Source organism: Passer montanus, unplaced genomic scaffold (genome assembly GCF_014805655.1).
Source record: "Passer montanus isolate IOZ18808 unplaced genomic scaffold, ASM1480565v1 scaffold17, whole genome shotgun sequence".
Classification (NCBI taxonomy): domain Eukaryota; kingdom Metazoa; phylum Chordata; class Aves; order Passeriformes; family Passeridae; genus Passer; species Passer montanus.
This window is the reverse complement of record NW_024364270.1, coordinates 13,426,405-13,451,633: the sequence shown is the minus strand read 5'-3', so window position 1 is coordinate 13,451,633 and position 25,229 is coordinate 13,426,405. Positions and strand designations below refer to the sequence as shown.

Genomic DNA, 25,229 nt, shown 5'->3' with positions numbered 1-25,229 from the left:
GGGGAGGAAACCTGTCTCCTTATTTAGTGATGATGTAGACAAAGTTGAGACAGCTTTGGCCTAAAATATACCTGAGTATGGATAGCCAGAGAAAGATTGTTATATTATCTATAATACTTTCCTATAGTTTCTAACCTTCAGTAAAAAATATTATTTTTCTTCCTAATTTAGTAGATTAAATTAGAAATTTACATAAATTAGAGTAACATGGAAAGCTCTACTACTCATAAAAAATATTTCTGTTAAACTTTTGATTTGCAATGTTGTCTCTTTTGCAGTAAGCTTAAGTCTTATTAGTAATTTCAGGAACACACCACCCACACACTGAAGCAGCTACTGAAAAGTGCAATATGTATTCTGCCTAGAAAGAACCAGCAGGTGATGCTTATACCCTGCTGAACAGTGATAGAAAATAAGTATATTGAAAAAATTGTGGTTTATTTTAGTGCTATACTACATTTTCTGATTGTGTGTTAAGGAATGCAGCTGAACATTTTATTCTTGCATATGGTATGTATTACATATGTAGCTTCTGAATTTCCAGTGTAAATTTGGAGTTGCCCATGTAAATTTGTGATGCCTTGTTGAAAAAGCATTTTTACTGTGCTAGTTGTGTAATCTAGACACCCCTACACAGGTGTGTGGTATGACCAGAGAAGTTACAGTCTGTTTATCCTTGGGTATTTTCAGAATTGTCTGATCAAGCTGCTAAACTTTGCTTCAACTGCAAGTTTGGATGAGATGATTTCCAGAGATCTCTTTCATATCATTGCTGACATCTATGTTCTATAATCTTCTGTAAGGCTATGGGGCCTCAGATGAGCTTATTTCTTTAAAAGTTTAGGACTGCCTCTGCAGTTTGTAAATGGCTGTTTTTGAAAATTTAGCTATCCTTGTCTAGCACTGTGTAAATCTGGTCACTGCTGGGATGTGTTATCTCTTGGTGTTATCATGAAACAGCAAAATTAAACGGGATGAGAGAGAAAGGAGAGAGGTGTCAAAATGTACTGGAACTATTGATGTGTGCCTGAAATAATCTGAAATATTCATGGCTGTAGTGGTTTACAGGATTAAATTTAATTCCTATTAATGGTATTCACATTCACATAGAAATTATTGTTGAATTGAACGTTGTGACATACCTAACTGAAACAAGTCACAATGGTAATCTGGGAAGATCAGAAGACACAATTTCATGGACTGTTTTTGCTTTCAGTGCTGCCTCTCAAATGATGGGAAAATGAAAAAAAAAAAAATTTGAATTGCCCAGTGAATAGATAGCAGTAGCACATGGCAATTAGTTTTGTACATGAAAGAAGTTCAGCTTCATGTTTGGAAACTTCATGCTTCATAACAGAAATATTAAAGTAGTATATTAAAACCTGAAAATTTATATTGATCTTCCTGGTTATTCTGACCAAATTGGGCTACTAATTGTTCACTATTAATGTTTCCTGGGGGAAAAAAGCCATCATAAGTACACATTGTATTTGTTGCTCCTACCATAGTAACAGGAGGAAGAGTGCTAGTGTTGAGGTGTTTGGAGTTAAGATGTCAGTTGAGTGGGGATATCTGGACATGGTGATTACAACATGGGTTTGCTACACTGATTAGCCATGCAGTCAAGCTTTGTGTCAGGTTGTAGTTCTGTGAAGGGCTGTTTAAAGATACTTGATGTTTTGGGACTGTTTTTGAGCATAAAAATCTATTTTCTATTTTTTTTTGGTTTGTTTTTAATTATGTTAAAAATATATCTGAGAACTGAGCTAATACTGGAACCATGAGGGATATTTTTTCTTACTTCAGATTTTATAGTATGGAAAATCATGGATTTGTAGAGTGAGTCCATGAGAAGTCTGTAAAATTTATAGACCTGATTTCTTTCTGAAGAAAATATCTGACTAGACAGATGGACTTTTAAAAAGAATAACTCTGTAGTACTTAACTGTGAATCCTCTCTTGTTGTGCAAAAGGAAATGCATGCCTTGGCTTTAAAGTCATGCATAAGTCACTTGAAAGTCTAGTGGTTCTATTTTACTGAAAACCTTTAATGCTGATATCCATTATATTGAGTCTAAAAATAGGATAGATCCTGAATCAGTGAATTTCTTAAGTATAAGCATTAATGTGCTCAGTCCCACTTGGGTTTCCATACAAATGGAACTTTATAAAGGGATACCTTATATTTTCACCAAAATTCAAACTAGTCTGAGACTTACAGTTTCTTAAAATCCCAAACTGATTATAAAGATTTTTTTCACTTCCAGCAACCTGTAATTGAGAAGAATTCATGAACTGGATGTAAAATAAATAAAACTGAATTTGGGGGAGTCTGTATTTAAGATATCAAAGGGAAATATATAAAACTACATTGTCTCATGTTTTCATGAAAATGTATTTTGGATTTACTTTGGATGGAAAATGTGATCTACCAATTATAGTGAAATACTTCTTTTTACTTTAAGGTCTCTCAAAAAGGCAATTCAGCTAGAAAATGGGAATCTCATGTTTCATGTTTTTTCACCTAGAATGTTAATCATATATATTGCTGTAGAATGCAGATGGTCTATTCACTTTCCAGAAGCAATAAGCAGTTTTGTTTCATAAAATCTACTATAATAAAAAGAAGTCACCTTAATGCTGCTAATAGTATGGAGAATCGCTGTGTTGCTTTGGTGAAAGGGGGAGATAGCTTTTTTTAAAATCATGTTATAAATATGTCTCTGTATAACCCAAACAGTCCACCAGGCATTTTGCAGTTTTTTGAGATAAAAGGTGTAAGTGTGAAGACATGGAGGTAAATTAATAAATTGACAGTATCATGCCAACTGTATTATTTTTGGAAGTGCTATAATTTTATAGCATCCTAGTTTTTGTTTCACAATATTTTATACTGTGAAGAAAAAGAGAGAAAATAAAATATTTACACAATGTTCAGTGCTATTTATAGCTACCTAATTTTGAATTTAGCAAAATTGAACCTATAACTGACAGCGTTTTAGCCCAACGGTCTAAGTACTTGCAAACCAAAGGTTTGCCCTTAATTGGTTTTTATGATTAGCAGATACTACATACAGACAGCATACAGACAGCAGACACATACAGACAGCAGTTCTATATACACATAAAGCTTTTTTTAGTGAACTGTTGTAATATGTTTGTATATAGGCAAGTGATTATATCCTCCCTTATTCACACTAGTTTTATAGAGCCAGTAATTTTGAATTGTGAAAAATAAATATTGAGAGCAGAATGTTCCTTCAGAAATCCATCTGGATGTTCTTGCTCCTTGTATCATTAAGAAAGTGTCAACATCTCTGAAGGTGTTTGACTGATTTCTCTTTTCTGTTGAACAGGAAGCCACTGTGGGCCAGCCAGAGTGAGATGTGAAGTTAGGGATGTTTTTGACCACATGCCTAGTTTTTGAGCTGTATTTGTGTGCAAATTAAACACCAGGGCACTTAGGGTATGCAGCTGACAAAGCAGAAGGCTTTCCTTCAGTCCTTTCTACCCACTTCCAAAGGGGACAGACTGAGTGTAACTTTTTCAAAATCTCTTTTGAATGCAATAATGTTCTATTGTAATGTTCATGAGCAATTTTTGAGCTGCCTTTTAAGGATAGCAATCTTAACGTCTTTCTCCCACAGAGAGTTATTTCTCATCAGGGCTGTAAGATCAAAGAACTGCTCAGACTCCATAGTTTGGATTTTTAGTGGCTAGAATCTCATTTTTTGACCAGAAAGAAAAACCCACTGCCAAGGGTTTCCCCTTGTCTGGCTTTAGGTGGTTTTATATGACATCCAGGCATTCTGAGGCTATATTGTTGCTATTCACAAATTTCTTTCACTTACCAACACTGTTTTCTGATCATGAAAATTTGAAAGGATCTTGAGTTTGCAAATTCCTTGAGTGTTTAACTTCTAACATTTACATTGCTATTTTGAAGATGAGTTATTATTTGATGAAATATGAGAAAATAATTGAAGCAGAACCTAGAGAAATAGAATCATTAAGGAAAAAGTTCTTTTCTGAGAACTTTTTACCATCTTGGTTTTGGGAAACTCTGATGTAGTAGTTTGTTTCTATATGAAGGAATTAACAATATTAACAGAGAATAGCTGTAATAAAAGTATTCATTACAGCTAGTATGACTGCAAACCTGAAGCAAGACCCCTTAATTCTTGTTAAATAGACAATGTGGTAGCTGTTCAAAGCTGGAATCTTGCAGTGTACCTATAGAAAACTTTTTAAGTTCTAATTTTATGGAAAGTGTGATTTAGGTTCTCTTATAATCTTATTTCATTTTATGTAATCTTTACATTCTGTTTCCATTTCACAATATCTAGGGCTGAGAATTTGCAATGAATAAGTAATTATCATACCACAGACATCATCATAGTAACAATTAAAGCAGAAGAGCTTTGATGTAAAAGGTGGGGTTCCTCGTTATAGAGCCATATGGAAGTAGCATGTTTATTAATGGAATGGTTTTCATGCAGTGATGAATTGAGTGATTATGTTCATGTATTGTCCTTATATTTCCATCTTACCTGCTGAAATTCAACATGGCCACATCAGCACTCATAAAATTGCCAAGAATATAGGCAGTATGAGGAGATAGAACTGAGCAATGGAGCTTTTTGTATCCATAGAACTAAAAATCCATGTTATGAATGTTAGTAACTTTGGCACACTTTTGGCCAGGAAACAGCAGAGTTCATAGGTTCCCATTCAGAGCTACTGTTCTGAACTAAAGTATGAAATAGAAAATTACTGGGTTATTTAAGATTATGGGAGATACAGGCAATATCCTCTTAACTTGTGTTTATTGCTAATGTGCATATTTCCCCTGTTGCCATGGAATAACTTGTTTTAAAGTTTTTAAGCACCACTTCTAGCTTACAGTATGAATTTACTTTCCCTCTGACTGTCTCTTACTGTTAGGCTTAGTTTTCACATTGCTGAAATATCTGCAAAGTATATTTGGTACTATATAATTAGGAAGTCTTAACTTTTACAAACTTTGCATGCTGCTGGGATCTTTAAAGAACAATTTCAAATGTTTTGTCTGTTAATTTTGTATTTCACTTTCCTGTTCAGTAATGTAACAAATCAAAGTATGATTCACAACAAAGCTTTTTCACTTTGACAATACAACTCCATAACTTTAGTATTTTGAAAATAATTTTCTTGCTCGTTCTATTTTACTGTGGGAGAGTGTGTAGGAGAGATTTCTTCTAAGAGGGTCTTGGTTTATGCTATTGCAATAATGACTTCTATACCAAGCATACTTAAATGTTTATTTCTTCAGTGTCAAAAACTTCTGAACATGGAAGATTGTCTTTCCCGAAATAGCAAATATTTGTCTCTTCTATCAAGTCTATTGCATGTGATATCAACTAATGGGTTTCTGTTGTGCAAATTTTTCAGAGTATTTACTTCAGAACAAGATGCATGGGCAGAATATTTTTTTTCAAGACATAGGTTATTTGTAATAGATACTGGATTAACACATTTTGGTGTTAAATCTCTTTTAAAAGATTTCTCTGACAATGTCTCATTTTAGGGAAGTTATCTGCTCTCCAGTCAAGTCAGTTCACAGCTGTAGAGTTGCTATTCACAGAGCAGTTGTGTTTTGCTTCAAGATTTACTTCAGTGCATTCAGTTCTTCTCTCCCCTTCACAGCAACATATACATTTTTCATTTAGTGGCACAGTAGTTGATAGAAATTAAGCTATAAAATGTGAGAAATGTGAGTCTGTTTAACATAGAGTAGTGCATTAATTGTTTTCTGAATTTGCTGTCAAATACTGAGTTCAGTATAGGGTTTCTCAGTATCTAACATTTTCCATGGTTACTGCCATTATAATGTGAGGAATTAGTTTTCATGTTTGCTGCTTCAGTTGGAGCTGTGTGTGTATGTTTAAATCCTAGGCATTAGAGCATAAGCATCTTGCAGAGAAGTATTGTTTCCATGGAGATTAGGTTTAAGCTCATTTTATCTTTTTTTTTTAAATATAATAGTCTTTATTTTAAAGAGGCATTTCCCACAGCTTCAAATTCAAACAAGACATGATTTGTTAAAATGTCTTTCATTAATACAATAGGAAAAAAAAAGGAGGATGTTTAAACTGGAAGTTGATTTTTAGTTTATAATTGTATTTTTTTCAGTTAAACTAAGAATCATGTATTAAAACTGTTATTATATTACACTACATCGCCACACACAATCACTAACATTTGCATAAACCAGATTATGTACACTTCCAGTATATTCTTTGTCACAGTGAGTTATTTATTAGAGGAAGCATCTGCTCTTTTTCATGGCCTGAGTGTTGAATGCATGGGAAAGCATGTAGCATGACTACAACAATCTAGCTTCATTTGAAATGCTGAATATCTGCCAGTTAGAATTATGAAAACACTGCATAAAATATAGTGACATGTTTCTGCTGCTGAGGTTAGCGCTGCATTCATTATGCTCACAATTTACCCATGTCTTCACACATTTATAGTTTAGGCTATATTAGTGAGTTTTGTGTTGTAAGGCATTGTAACAACCTTTAGCTTTCAGGGATTTATGTCTGTAGAGTTTTTGTATGAACTTTTGCATTTGAAACACGGATATGGGAAAATATACGTTGGAAAAGGAGAAAATAAACCTATATTTGGGGTGTTATATAAATAAGGCTCATTTTTTTCAACATTAAGTTTGAAAAAGCAAATCTAAATTTTGACTGGTTTCTGAAAAACTAAACATCATATTTATGTTTCTAACTAAATAAACAGGACAACAACTCCAGCATGCTTTATTAAATTGATGTTTTTCTCAGCTCTGTGCAAGGCTTAATGAAACTTACAAAGGCTGTTTCAGATGTGGAAGGCGAATAAGTATTTCAGTTAATTCTGTACACGTATTATTCCTACAACTGCAAACCTACAATTTCAGGTGTTTGCTGAAAAGGTAAAAGATCCTACTCTTTTAAAATCCATGCTAGAGATACTTTGTTCAGACCAGAGTAGATCCTCCAGTGTCATTACCCTTAAATGAGATTATTGGTGATTTTCCAGATTCTGTAATTTATCATGAATCTTATTATATGTTCTATGACAAATTATACATTCAAGAGTTTCTAGCTGTCATAACAATGAACATTTATGATAGTTTGACTCATGAAAAATTACTCTAATTGTATGATACTATGAAACTTGATTTGGTTAAATTATTAGTAATAGATAAATGTGTTTTTACTAGCCATAAATTATAATAATATTCCTGATATCTTTGACTGGAAAGGCAGTCAAAATAAATATTTCACCATCTATGTAGGGTTTTGGGTTATTGTGACAAAGGAAATAGTTTCAGTTGTTTATGCTTAGTACATTATTGTGTCAAATTTGTGCAATGACATTCAGGTTCATGCATTTCCCTTTCCACCTTGCTGCGTGTCAGAAAACTGTTCTAATTATCTTTAGTTGCTGGTCAGGACTTCTTTCTTGGTTGAATTCTCGACCACTCTCAGCAACCTTCAGTTACTTATCATTAATATTTCAGTGTGAAGTGTCCCAATCCAACAAGGTTATATATCAGTCTGTTTACAAATGTCAAGAAGTCTGTTTGATGTGAGTACACTCAGACTGGATGTAAGGAAAATATTTTTTTCAGTGAGGATGGTGAGTCACTGGAATAGTTCACCCAGGGAGGAGGTAGATGTCACATCACTGCAAGCATTCAAGGTCAGGGGCTCTCAGCAGCCTGGTCTAGTTTGATACCCCTACCCATAGCAAGGGTTTTGACTAGATGACCTTTAAAGGTGCCTTCCAACCCAAACCATTCCATAATTCTATGACATACCTGGGATAAATGCGATATTCATTGCTCACTCTCGGGATAATCAGGAGTTTTGGGTTGATGGAGCATATAAGATCAATAACTCTCCAAAGTTTAAACAATCATAGTACTCTTCTAAGGAGCAGCTGAGCAGAATCATACTATGATGGGAAGGATTCTAGATGCTGGTCCTCTGGCCTTCAAAAAGCCAGGGGAGATAGCACAATACCCTGGTGGATCTCAAGGGGTATGTCAGAATTTAATAGCTGTTCTTCACTATCTATATAAATGGAAAAGATATTTCTAAATGTGGCTGATGCCTTGCATTCTTCCTTTCTGTGTTTCCCAGATTATTTCTGCTGTAAGAGGAGAGTAATGTATGACCCTGGTGTGTTGTCCCATGTTCCAGGGAAGTAATAAAGCTTCAAGTGACCTGATTTTTACAGGAAAGGATATTGGCAGAATTAAAAAAAATAAAAATCTGTGAAACACAAATTCTGTCTTCTTGTCAGTGTCAGTTCAGATTAGGTGTCTTCTGAGCCTCTATCATTCTATTCATAGCTCATGCAAAAACAAACTTGCATATACCTCAGCCCTTAATCATACATCATTCAGTTTGATTCTTAAAAGGAAAGCAAGACTATAGAGAATGCAGAAGCAAGGGAGGCTAGAAACCTGGAAAAAATATGGAAAAAAAAAGGTCCAACTCAACATCTTATAGTTCTTGAAGATTTAGTCATGTTATGGCACATTGTTTCACAATTGTGTATAACCCTTTGCAATGGTCAAAAATAGGTATTTTAGGAACAATTTCATTCCCACTGATTAACAATCTCTTACCCCTGTGCAGGTTTCAGATAGTGTGTCATAGGCATTATACTTTCAAACTTATGCTCAGAGGAGACCCAGCTGACTGCAGGCCCATGAATAAGGGCCACAGTGTGTCCCTGGCGTGTGCTCTGCAACTTCAGTGTCACATTTCTGTTTCTTTCTACAAGACAAAAAATCTAATTTACATTGATCAGTATGGGTGGCTATTTTCTAGTGATTTCCCACTACAGTGACTTACTCACTCTCAGTGTTGGGGGTTTTTCTACTTCTATTGTGTATGTATTTTTATCCTTTCCACAAAAAACATAATAATTATTTTAATATACTAGCAGCCCAGCACATTATTTTTGTGAATTAATGATTTCAAATAAGGACAAATTATATCTGATGGTGGTGGTCAGTTATATGTCTCATGTTTAGCAATTTGGAGTGGATAATAGAAATTTGAGATTGAATAATCTCTATTTTCAAAACAAAATTAGACTCAGATTTTGATTTCAGGACTAAATATAAAGGAAAAATATTTTCAAGAGGTTTTATTGTGGAGTTGGTAATAACTTGGACATATGGAATTACTGTAGTTGTTGCATTTGGTCGAGAGCTTTCAATCTTAGAAAAGAACAGATCACATTGCTACACATCTGATACTTAGAATCTTACAACATCTGCTAATATCTAAGTTGGTGAATTATTTTATATCTCATAAATTTCTATAAATGCTCAGTACCAGCAAAATGGAGAACATTTTGCAGCAACCAGAAGAATTTACAATTACTTCCTTTTCTCTTAATGTTACATATGCACATTTTAATAAAGGTTTGTCATCTTCACTTAATGAGTTGATAGATTTTTCTGGCTTTCTAAAGTATTAACAATTCTTTTTTGGCTCTAACTCATTTAACTTCTGCTGGACATACAATTATTATATTTTATTTATTAGAGAGATAATTAAGAAGAATTTAATTGCTGGTAGTTTACATTCTAACAATTTTCCAGTAACCCCATCATTTTTATTTATTCTTTTCTGACATTTCTATTCATGCAAAGTTAATTACTGAATATTGAATAACATTCAGAAAATCAAACTGAATGTTAAGAGCAATTAGGAAAGGAGTAGAGTACAAAAAAATCATTATGTCAGTATGACTGCTTGGTGAGCCCTCATCTCGAATGAGGAAATCTGAGAAAATGTCGTCCCTGTCACATCATTGAAGACTGAGAGGATGAAGGGTGACAGAGATGGTCAAAATCCTGGAACAGCTGGGTAAGTAGGTTAGTATTTCTCGTTCCCTAAAGGAGAGGACATGGGAAGTGCATATGTCTGTGACATCACAAGGAGACAATTAATAAAGAACAGCCCTTCATTGCCATCTAAAGTATAAAACAGCAATGTCAAACTTGGTGAGATAGCTAAAAACAAAATGGGGGCATGCAAGCTGTGAAAGGGGACGTGTGCTCTAAAGGCAACTTGAGAAGGTAATTCTGGAAAGTTGGACTGGTAGACATGTCAAACCAAGTCAGCACCTTTGACTATGAAGTGTGAGGCCCCTAAAGGAGAGGACATGGGAAGTGCATATGTCTGTGACATCACAAGGAGAGAATAAATAAAGAACAGCCCTTCATTGCCATCTAAAGTATAAAACAGCAATGTCAAACTTGGTGAGATAGCTAAAAACAAAATGGGGGCATGCAAGCTGTGAAAGGGGACGTGTGCTCTAAAGGCAACTTGAGAAGGTAATTCTGGAAAGTTGGATTGGTAGACATGTGAAACCAAGTCAGCACCTTTGACTATGTAGTGTGAGGTCCACGAGGTGTTGCAGAAGGAGTAGCAGTTATTGCATGCTTGACCTAATCTCATGTTGGTTTTGCTGTTCTGTAGGTCAGCACTGTTGACTGCCTTTACAGACATAATGTTGGGTGACAAAGTATGATCCAAAATCTATTCTAATGTTTGGTGTATCAATTTTAATGTTGGGTTTTGTTTTTGTTTTTTTGGTTTTTTTGTTTTTTGTTTTTTTTTTTTTGTTTTTTTTTTTGTTTTTTTTTGGTTTGGTTTTTTTTGGTTGGTTGGTTTTTGGGGGGGTTTTTTGGTTTTTTTTTTATGTAGCTGAATTCAGGCACTGAACAGAATTTCCCTTTGGTGTTTTGTAACAATTTTAAGGCTGCTGTGTTTCTTCACACACTTCTCTAGGCAGATTTACTATAATTAGGGTTTTGGCATTTTGATTTAAATGCGTGTTTCTAGAAGAGTACAAGGATTAAATTGAATTCTTCTTTTTCAGTCATTGCTTTGGTAAATAAATTTTTTACCTCTGCCTTTTTTACAGCAGACTTAAATGGACAGGGTAAAAATTCTTTTTTTTCAAGTTTGTAAGGATTCCTTCTCTTGTCCTGCAGTTGCACTTCAGCTGCTTCGATGCCTCTGTGTAATTTTTCTATTAACTTCATTTAAGGACCTAAATGGCTTAAGTTAATAAAGTTACATTTGGAGCTGCAGGAAGTCTACTTTCAAAATTTTGTAATCTTTATAATGTCTGATACCTGAAATTAGTTGTTATTGGTCTGCATGTGTGAGATTACTAATACTGAGAGGTCATAATCTGGCTAGGTAGAAACTGGAAAGGAAGAAACAGGTGGACATGCCATTGCATTCCTCTTTTAGATAGGTTTTTGAATGCTGACCACCAATTTTGTATTGTTTGCTAGTACATACTAATTTTTTAAAAATTACAAATACATCTTAGTATTCTATTTATTTATTTATTACTAATTTATTATTCTATTTATTCTATTTATTTTACTTGTATGATTCTAATACTGAGAGGTCATAATCTGGCTAGGTAGAAACTGGAAAGGAAGAAACAGGTGGACATGCCATTGCATTCCTCTTTTAGATAGGTTTTTGAATGCTGACCACCAATTTTGTATTGTTTGCTAGTACATACTAATTTTTTAAAAATTACAAATACATCTTAGTATTCTATTTATTTATTACTTATTTATTATTCTATTTATTTTACTTGTATGATTTTTTTCCCCTGATCTCTGTTTCCAGTGTTCATTTTCAAGTTCTTCATGAGTTTAACCTGTGATTTAAATTGGTCTCTACCAAAGTCATCAATAATTTTGAAGTGAAGCTGCTCTTGGTGTCATACCCTATCTTTCAAGAGGCCTTGAATTATTGCCGAACTATGAACCTACATATAGATAAAATGACCACAAGGTCCAGTGAAAAAACCCCAAAAATTAAGAATCATGTAGTTATTTGCTTATAGTATAAATAATTTTTATGAAAAGGCATTGTTGCCTACAGCCATAGCTTACCTTAGGTAATATAAGTTCTTGGTGAAGAAATTGTTACTCCACATTTTATTTTAGATAATGCCTTCTTCAATCATTTTTTTAGTAGGGCTATGATAATATCTAACTGTCAGGGTGCTTTCTTGCCCTTTGCCTTTTATTATATCATATTTTATTTATGTCTGATGCTTACTTTCAGAGACATCCATATGTCCAATATAAGAAAGATGTGGAAATATATCTTTGGCCATGCAATTGCTTTCTGCCAGGATTAAAAAAAAATAAATTTGTGGTGAAACTGTTGAAACTGGATGTTCTATTCTTTTTCATTTTTGAAACTAGAAACAGTCTGCTTGGTTGAATTACTGTACCAGAAAAACTTCTAATTCCTCTTTTCCCCCTCAACATTTGCTAATCAGTAGAATTTGCTGTACATACTGCTGTTATGGGACCTTTTGTCATTATTTTGCTCAAATGTAGAGCAGTAATTCATCTTCATTCACAGCCTGGGATCCTGCCATCCATATGTGGAAGGCATATTTTTAGCTTTCTTATATGTAATATAAATATTTTGTAAAACCATCCCTGAAGAGAATGTAATTGTAGCGGTTAATGTAATTGTTGCTCTCATGAGATACAATTAAAAAAGAAAATGAGACATCCCCTGAATTACAACCTAAAACAGGTATTGCAAAAGCAGTAATCCAGTTTTCATTAAATAAAAAGCTTGATGAATGAAGTTCTTCTGTAAACTGAACAAGAACTGTATTATACAAAAAATTAAAGAAATAAGAAATGTTTTCTTCTCGCATGCAAGTAATTCTTCTGGTCTGTTACAGTTTGGATTTCAGCAGAATGCTGTATTTAATTTGCTGAATTCTAAACCCTGCTGGTCAGAGTTATTGAGCTTGGTCCTTTTCCTGTGTCATTGGAGAAATATCTCTCTTACCGATCTAAATTTTTGCCTTTCAGGAATCCTATTCAAAGAAGAGAGGTTATGCATTGGAAGCAATACCCTCTGTACCTCTGGATGCAGTTCCTTCAGAAAATGACAGCAGTCTTTGTGATTCAATAGACGTAGCAGTCACCAAAAAGCCTTGTTCCCTAGAGATAGCAAGAGTTCCTTCCTCAAGACCAGGTAAACCACCAAATAAACCTTTACAGAGTCATTGGTGTGTTAATCTATAGAATATGGAGGTTTATGTTTTTAAGCATGCAGTATTCTGTTTATCACAGTATGATTATAGTCTTCCATTAGCTACTATAAGAGCTTTACATCAGAATAAAGATTAATAGCAAAATTTTCTAGAAGTGAAAACCAAGCTGGTGTTTGAGTACTTTCCTAGATAAATACAAGGTTGTAAAAACCCAAATTAGAAAGAGTTTCTTCTAGAAAAGCCTTTTGCAGTAATCCTTTAATCAACCTGTTTCTTTTTAATAAGTACCCCTAAGCAACAATGTTAGGGAACTACTTCAAAATTCAAAGTACTCTGCATTTTTGTGTTACATGAAACAATATCTGATCCATTTTTAAAAATTAAATAGTTAATGAGATTTAAGAGAACTATTAAATGACAGCTTGACAGACTGCTGTTTGTGTTATATATAGCTTTGAACAGCAATGAGTTAAAATAGTTAAAAAACAATAGAATTTTGCTAAGTCAGATATTATCTGTAAGTATGATATTATCTGTAAAAATTCTGTATATGTTCTCCAAAATTATATGATCTCTTCCATTACCCTTGTTTGAACTCTTCTTTAGTCACCACCTGGTACAGGAATTTCAGAATATAGTCATTTTGCTCTAAGTAATTGGAATGAGAGTCTGCTGTGACAAATGACAGTTCTCAGCAGCAGAGACCTATTTGAAACAGGCAGTTGACTTTCTGACCTGTGCAGTCTTGATTAGGAATCATGATTTGGGTAATGTACAGGGATGACAGATGATTGTTGACTAACATGTTACTGATGTGGTGTGTGTAAGGGGAAGCACCTTCTTGATTTCACAGCTGAACTAATATTGAAGGAATGCCAGAGCTACATCAGGCATGGTGTATGAGGCCCAGATAGCAAGATAGAGCTTTGGAGTGTGCAAGGTGAGGTGGAGTTGATAGTAGTTCCTACCTCTCTTTTAAATTTGGGCTAAAGAAGACTTGCTGGAAGCTGCATTATAAGAAACAGTCCAAAAGGTGGCACAAAATAGGATAGCATCTTTGGAGCATAGTTGCACAGAACGGACCAGAATCTGACTTGAGCATCAGTATGACTGCTTGCTTCTACTACTTGTTTCTAACTTGGATGATTTTGGCTCTGATAATCTAAAAACAAAATTAGTCTGTGCAGGACAACATTGTGGGTTTCAGTGGAGGAAGAAAATAACTTATCTTTGTTTTTCACACTTCTACTTGAATAATTATGGTAAACATGTACTGCAGTGGAAAGACTGCCATACACATACCAAATAAATTGGTAGGGGGAATTCATTACCTGCCTTCTTAGTAATGGGGCTCAACAACAAATCCTTCCATTGTAATTAGTATTTTTAAAAATAGATTGAGTTTTCACTAGTTAGAATACCAGGCTTTGGAATTGTGCTGTCCGCTAAACACAAGCATTTTTCTGAGGCGTAGTAAATCCTTTAAGATCAGCATGCAACACAGATGCTATAAGGGACATTTTTATGTCTTAATCTGGAAGTATATTTTATGTAAAGTTTAAAATAGTGTGTATCAGAGGCCTAGAGTATAACCAAGGAAGCTGTAGGACATTCATGAGGGCATGCATGATATTTAGAAGTTCTAACAAGATCAATGAGTTGACAATACAAACGTACTGTAATTCCTTCTGTTAATTTTCCATATTCACTATGATATTTTCCTCTTGGCATTTTATTGGGAAGAGCATTCAGCTGTATAGAAAAATGTAGTTTTATTTTAAGCTATAAATGTAGAAGTTATTTAACTGGCCTGGCTTGCAAGCCATATCTGGAATCATGTTGGCTCTTATCTTATACTAGAAATGGACCAAATGAAATAAATCACGTCACTCTCAGTTATAAGGTATTTAGCACTAGATGTAATTGTATGTGAAGTCATCCTGCCACTTAAGGTTGTACAGATTTATTGCTTGAATAAGTTACATATGATTATAGATCATTTATTTAAAATAAATATCTAATTCTGCATGTTGTTTTTTTTTTCCTGAATTTCCCTCAGTTGTTGTGTCACTGAGACATGCCAATTTTGGCAATACTGTTTCAAATTGCTGTGTTATGTGATATGTAGGGTTCTGGGGAGAAAAAAACAGACTGCTCTGTAGTTCTCTTGAATCTTGTTGAACTGGTAAGTCACTGAGACATGCCAATTTTGGCAATACTGTTTCAAATTGCTGTGTTATGTGGTATGTAGGGTTCTGGGGAGAAAAAACAGACTGCTCTATAGTTCTCTTGAATCTTGTTGTTGAACTGGTAGGGAATCACAGAGGATGAGCACTCCATGCAACCAATGGTAAAGGTTTGTTTTGAGGGAGATAAACTGAATAAAAGCAAATAAAAATAGTCATAAAGTTGGTTATCTCTACTTCTGAAATCCTATTTTGTGTGATTTTTATGTCTGTTTGCAAGAAATTAGGTTTATATAGGAAGAGTAACAGTTGCATTTATTGGTTTATGCTCACAGTTAAAGCAATTGCTTCTAATTAGCACAGATTTAAGAGTAAAAAAGACTACTTGTGTGTCTCAGTTCAAATTAAACTGTTCTTTGTTTCTGTGATAGATTAATAGGACAAGTTTGGCAGAATGTATACACATTTCTCAGCATTTCTACCTTTAACCTAACAGGAATATGCATTTCTTATTTTTACCTTTAAACTAATAGGACATGATAGGAATATTCTGAAATACTGTGCTCTTTGATACCATTTTTCCATGAAGTAAAACATAAATTTGGGGTTAAAATTTCATAGATCCATCTCATTAAATAAATTTAAAATAATTGATTCATTAATCAATCTGACTGATTCTTCTGTTGGCTATTTTCCTGTTGGATATGTCCTGTATCCAACAGTATCAATATTCCTTAACCTAAATATTTCTGCTACTCATTTTAATTTTTATACTGCTCTTCTATTTAAAAAAGAATTCACATTACATATTTAATCTTGAAAAATAGTAAGGAAATTTTATTAGTTGATAAGCCATGCATTAGTATTTTCCTTTTGCTTTTAGGGATGTAATGAAATTTTATGAACTATAGCAGCAAATCATCTTGGAAAAAGTGTAAATGAAGTTAAAAAGATGTTCATGAACGAAGAGTGGTTTTGGTCACTTATTTAGAGTCCAGAGTACTAATTAAGGTGCACCACCAGGCTGCTTTTGGGACTCTGATGTTAAAGATCCTTACAGACTTGTACCCTTAGTAGCTTAGACATTCTGTACCTCAACCCATCCTTGAACTTCATAGTGTCATCCATTTTATTTAGGAGAAATACTGAATGAAATCTGAGTTACATTACCAAATAAATGCTAATTTTTAATTGTAGTTAAGTGCATTTCCCTACCCAGTAAGGAGATTTATATTTCTTTGAGTCTGGTTTTATAATTTCTACTGCAGAAATGATAAATCCCTATGAGTGAAACCAGGTGGCAGTTTTCCATGTTAAACTTTCAGTAATAGTGAGTGACAGACAGTAGTAATTAAACTATTTTTAGGTCTCCTTGTGTATCATCAGGAATTAGAGAGGACTTTTCAAACTCTATTTCTCCCAAACAACTTCTGGAAGAAAAAAACAACCACCTTCCTTGGGAAATGTTTTCTGTCTATGCAGATTAACAAAAGTTTTAGGAAAGCATCTCAATGACAAGAGACATTTCTCTATGCAAACTGCATGAGAATCACCATTGGGTAAGAGAATTCAAGAACCTCTTATGTTTCGTTATGTTACTTTGCTGTGCCTGCAGGTCAGGGACACATTAGTGAGCCATCTTCAACTCTGAAAACAGCTGAGCTGTGGCAAAGCAGAACTCAGTGTGGGCTGCAAAATCCAGCTGAGAAATAAGGTGAATACTATGGGGCTTCACTTGTGCTGAGCTCTCAGCCACTGCACAGTCAGCAGTTCCCAAGGCAGTAATTTTAAAGATAGCTCTTATACAACTACTCTACCCAGTTATATCAAAGATATGGATTCTATCAGGGATAAAAATTGTCCTTAGGTATGTGATGTGTTGCCAGTAGCCTGTAGCAGGCAAACACAAGGCAAGGAGCTGAAACATAAAGAAAGAGATAGCAGCTATTCTGCTGCTTCACCCAGCTAACTGTACTTTGAAGCAATCTTGCTGTTGTCAGTCAGGATGTTTTTGTTATCCAAAAAAATTGCTTGGTTTGCGCTTAAATTAGGACTTGTTAGAAGGACCAGACAGTTCATAAATCATACCTTCTTATAGCCTCATAATCACAACAAGGAAATTAATAAAAAAGTAGTTGACATTGAATTAATACAATATATCAAACTGCCCCCAAGCTGACCAATTCTTTGCACTATTAGGGTTTTATTTTTTGCTTTCTCAGCCTGGTATCCCTTTCCTGTCATTACAGTGAAAATGAACCTGAAAACTTGTCAGTGTGTCATATCACCTCAGCTGTGTAACACTGTGTCAGCAGTCTCACAGGTATCTAGGAGGCTATTCTCCAGAAACCCGAATAGAAAAAAAATAACATTTTTATCAACATTAAAATATGTCTTTTACCTAGTTTGAAAGTCATCAAATACTTAGCTTGGTAAATAAAGTTCTATTTGTCCGATCATCACTTTCTGTTTGACTTCAGTAATCCTGAATATTTGCACACTTCAGTTTTCCAGATTGAGACTAATATCGCAAATACACAGTTTCTAACTTGATTAATTTATACCTTCAGTTTTGTGCAGTTATTTTCTAGTTATAAGCAAATCAGTGAATAGTGGCCCCAAGAAAGCACCATCACACTGCCAGATATAAAAAATTGTCTGGATTAATGGAAATTGAAAAGTGTAGCTTTAGTCATCGATGCTTCACCACTTTGAAACTAAATTGATCTGAAGGGTCAGACACAAACCTTTCTGAAAGCCACTCACACTTGAATTGCTTCAAGGAGAAGGACTGCTAATAGAGCTGTATTTCGTTTAAGTATGCTTTTTAAACCAGAGATAGCAGGATGTAGTGCACTTAAACACATGACCTACAGTCTAACTCCCCAGGATTAAATACTTTCAAGGAAAGATATTTAATGATCAAGAAAAATCATCTTAGTGGTGTAGAGGGAAGAACATAATAAAGGAGACAGGATAACAGTTGGTCGAAACCAGCTGAAAATACTTATTAAATTTAGCCTAATTTGACACAAATGTTTCTGAAACAACTGGCTGTTCATGAAGGCTTTTCATATTGTGAATTTTGATATTTTGGTATTGTGGATTTTGATATTCTAAATCATTACTACCTACCTGCCATCAGTGCTGAATTTCCCAAGCAGCAGGGATGTGATTGGAGAACTTTGGAATACTTATCAAGGCCATTAAAACTTACTAGTGCTTCAGGACCCCGCATGACTTTACAGCACCAGCCTGCCAGAGTTGAGAAAGTGTTTCAACAGCACTTTGGCACATGATGTGATTCTTGGGGCTGTTCTGTGCAGGACCAGGTGTTGGACTTTGGTGATCTTGATCCCTTCTAAGGAATTGTTATCGGAATATTCTGTGATTCAGTGATGATATATGAGTGCTAATCCAATGTCCTTTATTGTTCTGTCCATTACTCATGGGGACATGATCTCCAAGGAGTATAATTGGTCTGTATGTTGAGTGGGAAGTGAGGAGCCACTCAGAGCTTGTCATCACAGAGCACAGGTATTGTAATGTGAGCCCTGCATCCTTTTGGTGGAGTTGGTTCACTGACAAAAGAGGGTTGTGTTTCCATAACAACCTAATAGCTGAACAAATCTTAGGCAGCAAGCATTTTCTTCTCTAAATAATTTTTTGCCTTAGAGAAATGCTTTCATTGTTAGCTAAGGTTTCCCGGTTCTCAAGATGTTTTGCATAATATAATCCCCCTTTACATTTAGTACAGAAAGAGTATCATAGGCCATGGAAAGAATGAGCAAGAGAGTCTCACAGTGCCCTGAAACGATGGCAATACTCCCCTTAAAGGGAGAAAAGTTAGATTCTTGCCTTTGTGTAGCTCCTTTCAAGACAGAGATTCAAAATATCTGGATTTTCTGCCTGTTGCTCTTCAAAGTTGTCTATGTTAGAATCACTGATTTCTGTGCTAGTTATTAAGAAGCTTCTCATTTCCAACTTCAGTGTATTCATGGCAAACTCCAGTCAAGACAGAGATATCCTAACATTCTGTCTTTGGTTAAGTTGGAGCTCTCCAGAAACTCTTAATAAATCAAATCTGGATTATAATATTTATACCAATGGAAGTGGTTGAACTGGAAAACAGATACCTTTTTTTCGAATTAAATGTTATATTTAGTCCAAATGAAAATAGTTTGATTTTGCTGTTTATGTCTCTTTAGTAAAATTTACTTCAAAGTAAAAATTGAAAATTAGCAAAATTTTTCAGCTGAACTTTTAATCAGTAACTTATTAATAGTGAAATTTAGTGTGAAGACCAATTTTAGTGTCAATTTTTTTTCTCTCCTGTTCTTTTCCTTACTTTAACCCATGTTTGAGCTAAATGGGCATAATTTGGCTATGGTACAGAATGTATCAATTGACTTGGTTTAACAGGTTAATTTACAGTGTTGTAAAGGTTCACATTCAGAGTTTCAAGATACACATCTTTGCCAGCACAATGCATCAGAAATCAAACTACCCTTCTCCTGACTTTCAGAGGTGACATATTTTGTGTTTGTCCTTCCGACTGCCACAGGAGGTAGTGCAGGATGCATTGCTCACTTGTCAGAAGCAATTTTGTCTAGTACATTAATATGTGTTTGCAGCTAAGATTTTTCATTTCATGTGACCTTTTAATGAAAATCAAGAGAGTGCTGATGGAAGAGTGAAATATGCAATGGCTCTTCTATCTTGCATTTTGCTGGGTTTCTTCTTCAGTACAGCTAGTTCTTTTTTAAGCACCCTTCAAAACCAGAAAAGATTCCTGAAACTTATGCCTAGAGTATTTGCTGCTGTAGCTATTTCTATAACAGAAATTACAATTTTATAATTTCTTTGAATTTTTAAACTATCTTCTGGAATTTTATAGTTCCTCTTTTTTAAGTACAAATCCCCAAATTATGAAAAGCTTGGGAGTTTTGTCTTATCATAATGATATTTTCATATCTATTTTTTGTATATCTGATATTTTTAATTAGGATGCTTTCTATTGACTTTTTAAATACTGTATGTCCTAGAGGAGCACAGTTCACCTGTGGTTCTGTGTTGGCCACTATTTTATTGACAGGTGTTATAGACCTGCTGGTTTCAATGAGTAGGTCTTCAAGTGATCTGAATCTCAGGTTGACATGTATTCTTAATGTCATTGACCTTAGCACATGTTTTGCAACTGATTTCAGTTGGGTTAGATTTTCACTGTGTACATCATCTTCCAAAAGAAGGGTCTTCATTAGAATTAAGAATTAGTCAATTAAGTATTAATATGAGACTGGGAAAAATTTCTCTTGTATTATGAGATGAAGAATGAGGTATTATCTGTGAGAATATTGTCCTCCTGATTTTGTCTGAAATCAGAAGATGCCTCTCAAATTATCCGCTACGCTGTTGTAGTTGGAAGTGGCTGTAGATGGGTCAGTGAGGTGTGTAACTCTGATTTCTACCCTGTTAATTACCTCCTTCGGATCAAGTTGTGACAACGCATTGAAGCTGTGGTCCACCCTAGCTGTATTTGGGTGTTGTTCAGGAGGTGAGTGAGACAGTCTGAAAATCTTTTCTACACTGAAGTTTGTTCCAAGGTTGTCCAGGTTTGGGAGTTACTGGCACTAGCCAAGAAACAGGCCCAGGCGCTCTATATTCACTTTTTTTAGACAGATGCTGTCCCATATTTCTTGACATGTCTGTAGCCTGCTGTCAGTAGATAACCCACAGTGCACATCTCCCCTCCATAATGTTTAAAGAAGAAAACATCCATATCTTATTGTTTCAATTTTCTGCACATTGTGAGAATTGGGGTTTTTTGTTAGAAGTTACAAAGGGAGAGGAAAAAAATTAACTTTTGTTGTGCAAAATAAGCACAATTTTCATTAGGATTTGACTCTGATTATAAATGTATTAGCAGAACAAATTAGGACATGAGAGAAAATAAATAATAAAAAGTTTCAGTAGCAGTTCATCCTCTGGCATCCCCTCTAAGCAGTCCTGGGCAGCATGAGATAAAGCCATAAGTTCCTCTAACACAGCTATTCCATTAGTTATTCTATTTTTCTATTTTTAACAGTGAAATTTTGTATTTGGACCAACCTTTGTTATCATAAAATTCTCAAATTAATAACTAGAAAATTGAAATCCTCCAATTTTGTCATCAAAGGAGTGGCTCTAACTCCAAAGCACTATGATAAAAATTAATTCTTTGCAGTGTTGAGAATAAAAAAAAAAAAAAGCCTTTTTTTTTTTATTCATTTAACTTCTTTACTTTTGAAAAAATGGGAATTTTTCCTGCAGGGCTAAAATAAAACTTCACTGTCACAAACTGAGAAGTAGACAGTGGAACAGACAGAAGTATTCAGTGATTGCTGTTTCTAGAGTGCTTTCTTGGCTGACTCTTCCCCATTTAACTGGCAGCTTTCAGAATCCTGACAAAGAGCATTAAAGGAATGAGGTTTATGTAGGCTTTTTGACACTCCTTCCACTCCTTCTACCCATTGTGGATTTGCAGGATAAGGATGTTATCTTTTTTCCATTTGGGTACTGCATGCTTCTTGTGCACATGTATCTGGAAGAATTCAGTACAAAAATTTTTAATTTTCTCCACTGCAAACATAGTCCACTTGAATAAAGTTTATTAATCCAAATGTATTTGTAGTACTTACCTCTATTCCAAAAAACTTTACATTTTATGTTAAAAACCAAGATTAAGTAATAAAATCCAGTTTTCTGAAGCAATGCCAATTTGCATGTCCCTTCCATTTATTATTAATGGTGATCCATATCAGCTATTCCATTATTCCTGATCTCAGGCTGAAAGCCTATAATGACCAAGGTTACTCCATTAGCTTCCTTTTAGTGTTCTTAAATCTTACCAATATGCCAGTTGCTATTAAGAAACAGCACCATTTATTGAGATCTTGCCAGATCTTTTTGAACTCTTGGATACAAATTAGATACATTGATTAAAAATTTCTAGCTTTAGTAACTCATTTAACATTCCTTTGGAATATTTTCCTGTGAGTTTCTGTTTTATATTTAGGGAAAATATTTTTCATCTCTTGGTTTATAATATTGTTGCTCCTGCCACATTTCTAGAGTGATGTACCATAATTTCATTTTTTTCTGTTGTCTGTTCCCCCTCCCGCCCCCAATTTTTATGACCTTGATGCAGCAGAAGTCATGTGGAGAAACAGCATTATAATCATAAAGGCTTCTTCAGAGTGCATATGCACAGGAGACTGATTTGAGGTTGCACAATTGAGGTGTCAATTCTTACATATTGCAGCTCTAATGTACTTGCCTTTAAAACCTTATCATCCCTCTAAAAGGTTTTTAGTATATAATTAGGATAATTGCTCCCCATCATGTGCTCCCCCGGATAGCATCTCTGATAATATCCTGAAGAATGAAATGTTATTCTTAAAAACACTCTGTCATATTTGAAATTAAAACATATGGGGATGGCTGATACCATGGGATCAGTTCATTATCAAAATACGTGCACTCTCCGCCCATCCAACGTAAATATGTTTACGTTGAAGTAATTTCATTTTCCAAAAAACTAGCTTCCATTTTCTCTACAAACTCTCAACATATGTTAAAATTTTTCTGATGTTTCATCGGGTTTTATTATTATTCATTAAAATGCAGTTGAAAAAAATCAGCCCTCACAGGAGTTTTTTGGCAATTTTTGCAAATGAGTGCTCATCAAAGTGTGTGCATTCTGACCAACGCTCAGTTTCATCTATCCTGGTGTGATTACTGTCTAGAATGATCTCATTATACACTTGACTGCATGCTGTCAGACAAAAACCCTTTTTCAAATCAAAACAATAATTCAAAAGAACATAATTATTTTTGGCTGTTTTGCATTTTAAAGCCCACATGAAAATATTATTTAGCAGGATTTGAGTTTTTCTTTGTTAAATGACTATTAGTTGCGACATCCTTTGTAGTACTTTTGAGTTAAGGCTGGAATATATATAGACCACATAGAACATATTCCATTCTATTAAGTAATACTACATCTCAGAGTGCTGATGGGATTGTTTGATAATTGAGCAGATGAAAATGCCTTTCATAAGTGGCAGTAATTTAATAGATAAATGGGAGCTAATACTTCTGTAAAACTCACCAAATTGCTAATATTAGGAGTAATAATAAAACTTCATCTATTAATTTGTTTACAATTTACATGCATCTGGTACATTCTAGAGGAATATAATCTTGAAATAGGTATAGCACTGCACAGAGATCTTAACAGGCATTAGCTAATCCTATGTGTCTCCTGATGAACCTGGAATTTTCTGTAAACCTTATGCTGAATTTTCTACAAAGCTTTTCAGTTTGAATCTTACTCCATTTTAGAAGCTGGGAAGAACCAGTTATCTTGAGCTCATAATTTTTATCCTCTTGTATTCAACACTAGATATTGTGCTATTTTGCATGAAGATGAAATTTAGTCCTATAGTTTGAGAGATCCAGTGCTCAAGAGCTAGTGCTTCACTTGAGTTATGGCTGTAATGCAATGCAGTTCAAGTACTGTAAAAAAAGCTAAAGTCGTTTTCAGAAACACTGGAACTGCAACAGAGATATGTGTTGAATCAAACAAAGAACTCTCTGTCTTTTGTGGAAGATTAATTTCTCTGCTGTTTGGTCTCTTAATTTCAGATGGTAAAGCTGCCCAGCTCTGAATGTTTGATCAATAGACACTGCAATATACATATCTTAGGGTACTCTAGACATTCTCAGCATTACTGATGTTCCTGATCTCTCCTGCTCCTTGTGTAGTTTTTCCAGCTTTTTTGGTATTTTTGTGTTGAAGGTTGCAAGTTTAACAGTTTGTTAAGGAATGGTTTGTGACTTGCTGTAGATGACGAGTAGATGTGTTGCACAATTTTTGTGATGTGATTACCTTTGATTTAGCTATCAGATTTGATTACCTGGGCAATCCCTTGAATTTCTCTGTCCCATATCAGGGATGTGGAAAATCAGGGGAACCCTAAGTGTCAGACTATAATATGAGTGACTCTATCTGTATCACAGATATCTGTGTCACAGAACATGAGAATTCTTTTCAGTGCTGGGTACATCCTGTGTGCATCCCAGCTTCATGCCAGATACCCCTTGTAGTAACTCTTCCCTTTACTCACCAGCAAACTAACTAAAAACGTTTTTCTGTTTCTTCTGATTGGCCGTCTTTAGGAGAATTTATTTTGGTGACTGACTGTCAAAATTGGAATATAATTTTAGCTTATATCATGCAATCAACTGAATAGCCACACTAATAATTTTATTTCAGCATTGGCCTGAGTCAGATCTGAAATACTAGATTTTATTATTTAAAAAATACCCCTATTTCTACCGTCTTTACTTCTTCAGTTAAAAACAACTGAAATGTTGTCATTTTGTGAAAAGAATTAAGAGATTGTATTTAATACTTGAATACGTTTAACTGTGTTCCACTGGGAACTTTTCTAATGAGAATGATATGTTTTAAGAATTTTTAATAAACTTCTCTATTAACTTTGGTATATTTGGAAAGGAGAAATCTTGGCATAGCTTGCTAAATTTTTGTTAAAGTCAAAATATTTGTGACAATATTAAGCATTAATATTATTTCTAAAATAAACCAATTTTGTACATAATGAACAGATTTATTGGCTTTATTCAGTGTAATAAATGATTAAAAAATAGAAAAACATTGATTCCTAGTGAAGGTAATCAGTGTTGCATTTAAAAAAAGAAATCCTCTAATTATTTTTGAAGCTAAATAAAAACCACTAATTTACTTCCATTTTCTCTGCTTCTGTCTCCCTTTCTCCTTTGCTAGTCCTGATGGCAACATGTAGCTTGCTGCCAAAAATTCTTCTTCTCTTACTATACAGAGATATTTTTTTTGTTCTTTTT

The 25,229-nt window shown here is 34.4% G+C and overlaps 1 protein-coding gene across 6 annotated transcripts in view; it reads left to right on the top strand.

Annotated features, from left to right (window-relative positions):
* The window catches only part of ANKS1B (ankyrin repeat and sterile alpha motif domain containing 1B), a 411,921-nt gene that overhangs the window by 107,570 nt on the left and 279,122 nt on the right, over positions 1-25,229 (top strand). For all 6 annotated transcript variants that reach the window (XM_039703948.1, XM_039703945.1, XM_039703947.1 and 3 more), the window contains one exon: positions 12,935-13,100. In XM_039703948.1, coding sequence (XP_039559882.1) covers positions 12,935-13,100 — 166 coding nt within the window. The remainder of the gene's footprint in view (positions 1-12,934; positions 13,101-25,229) is intronic.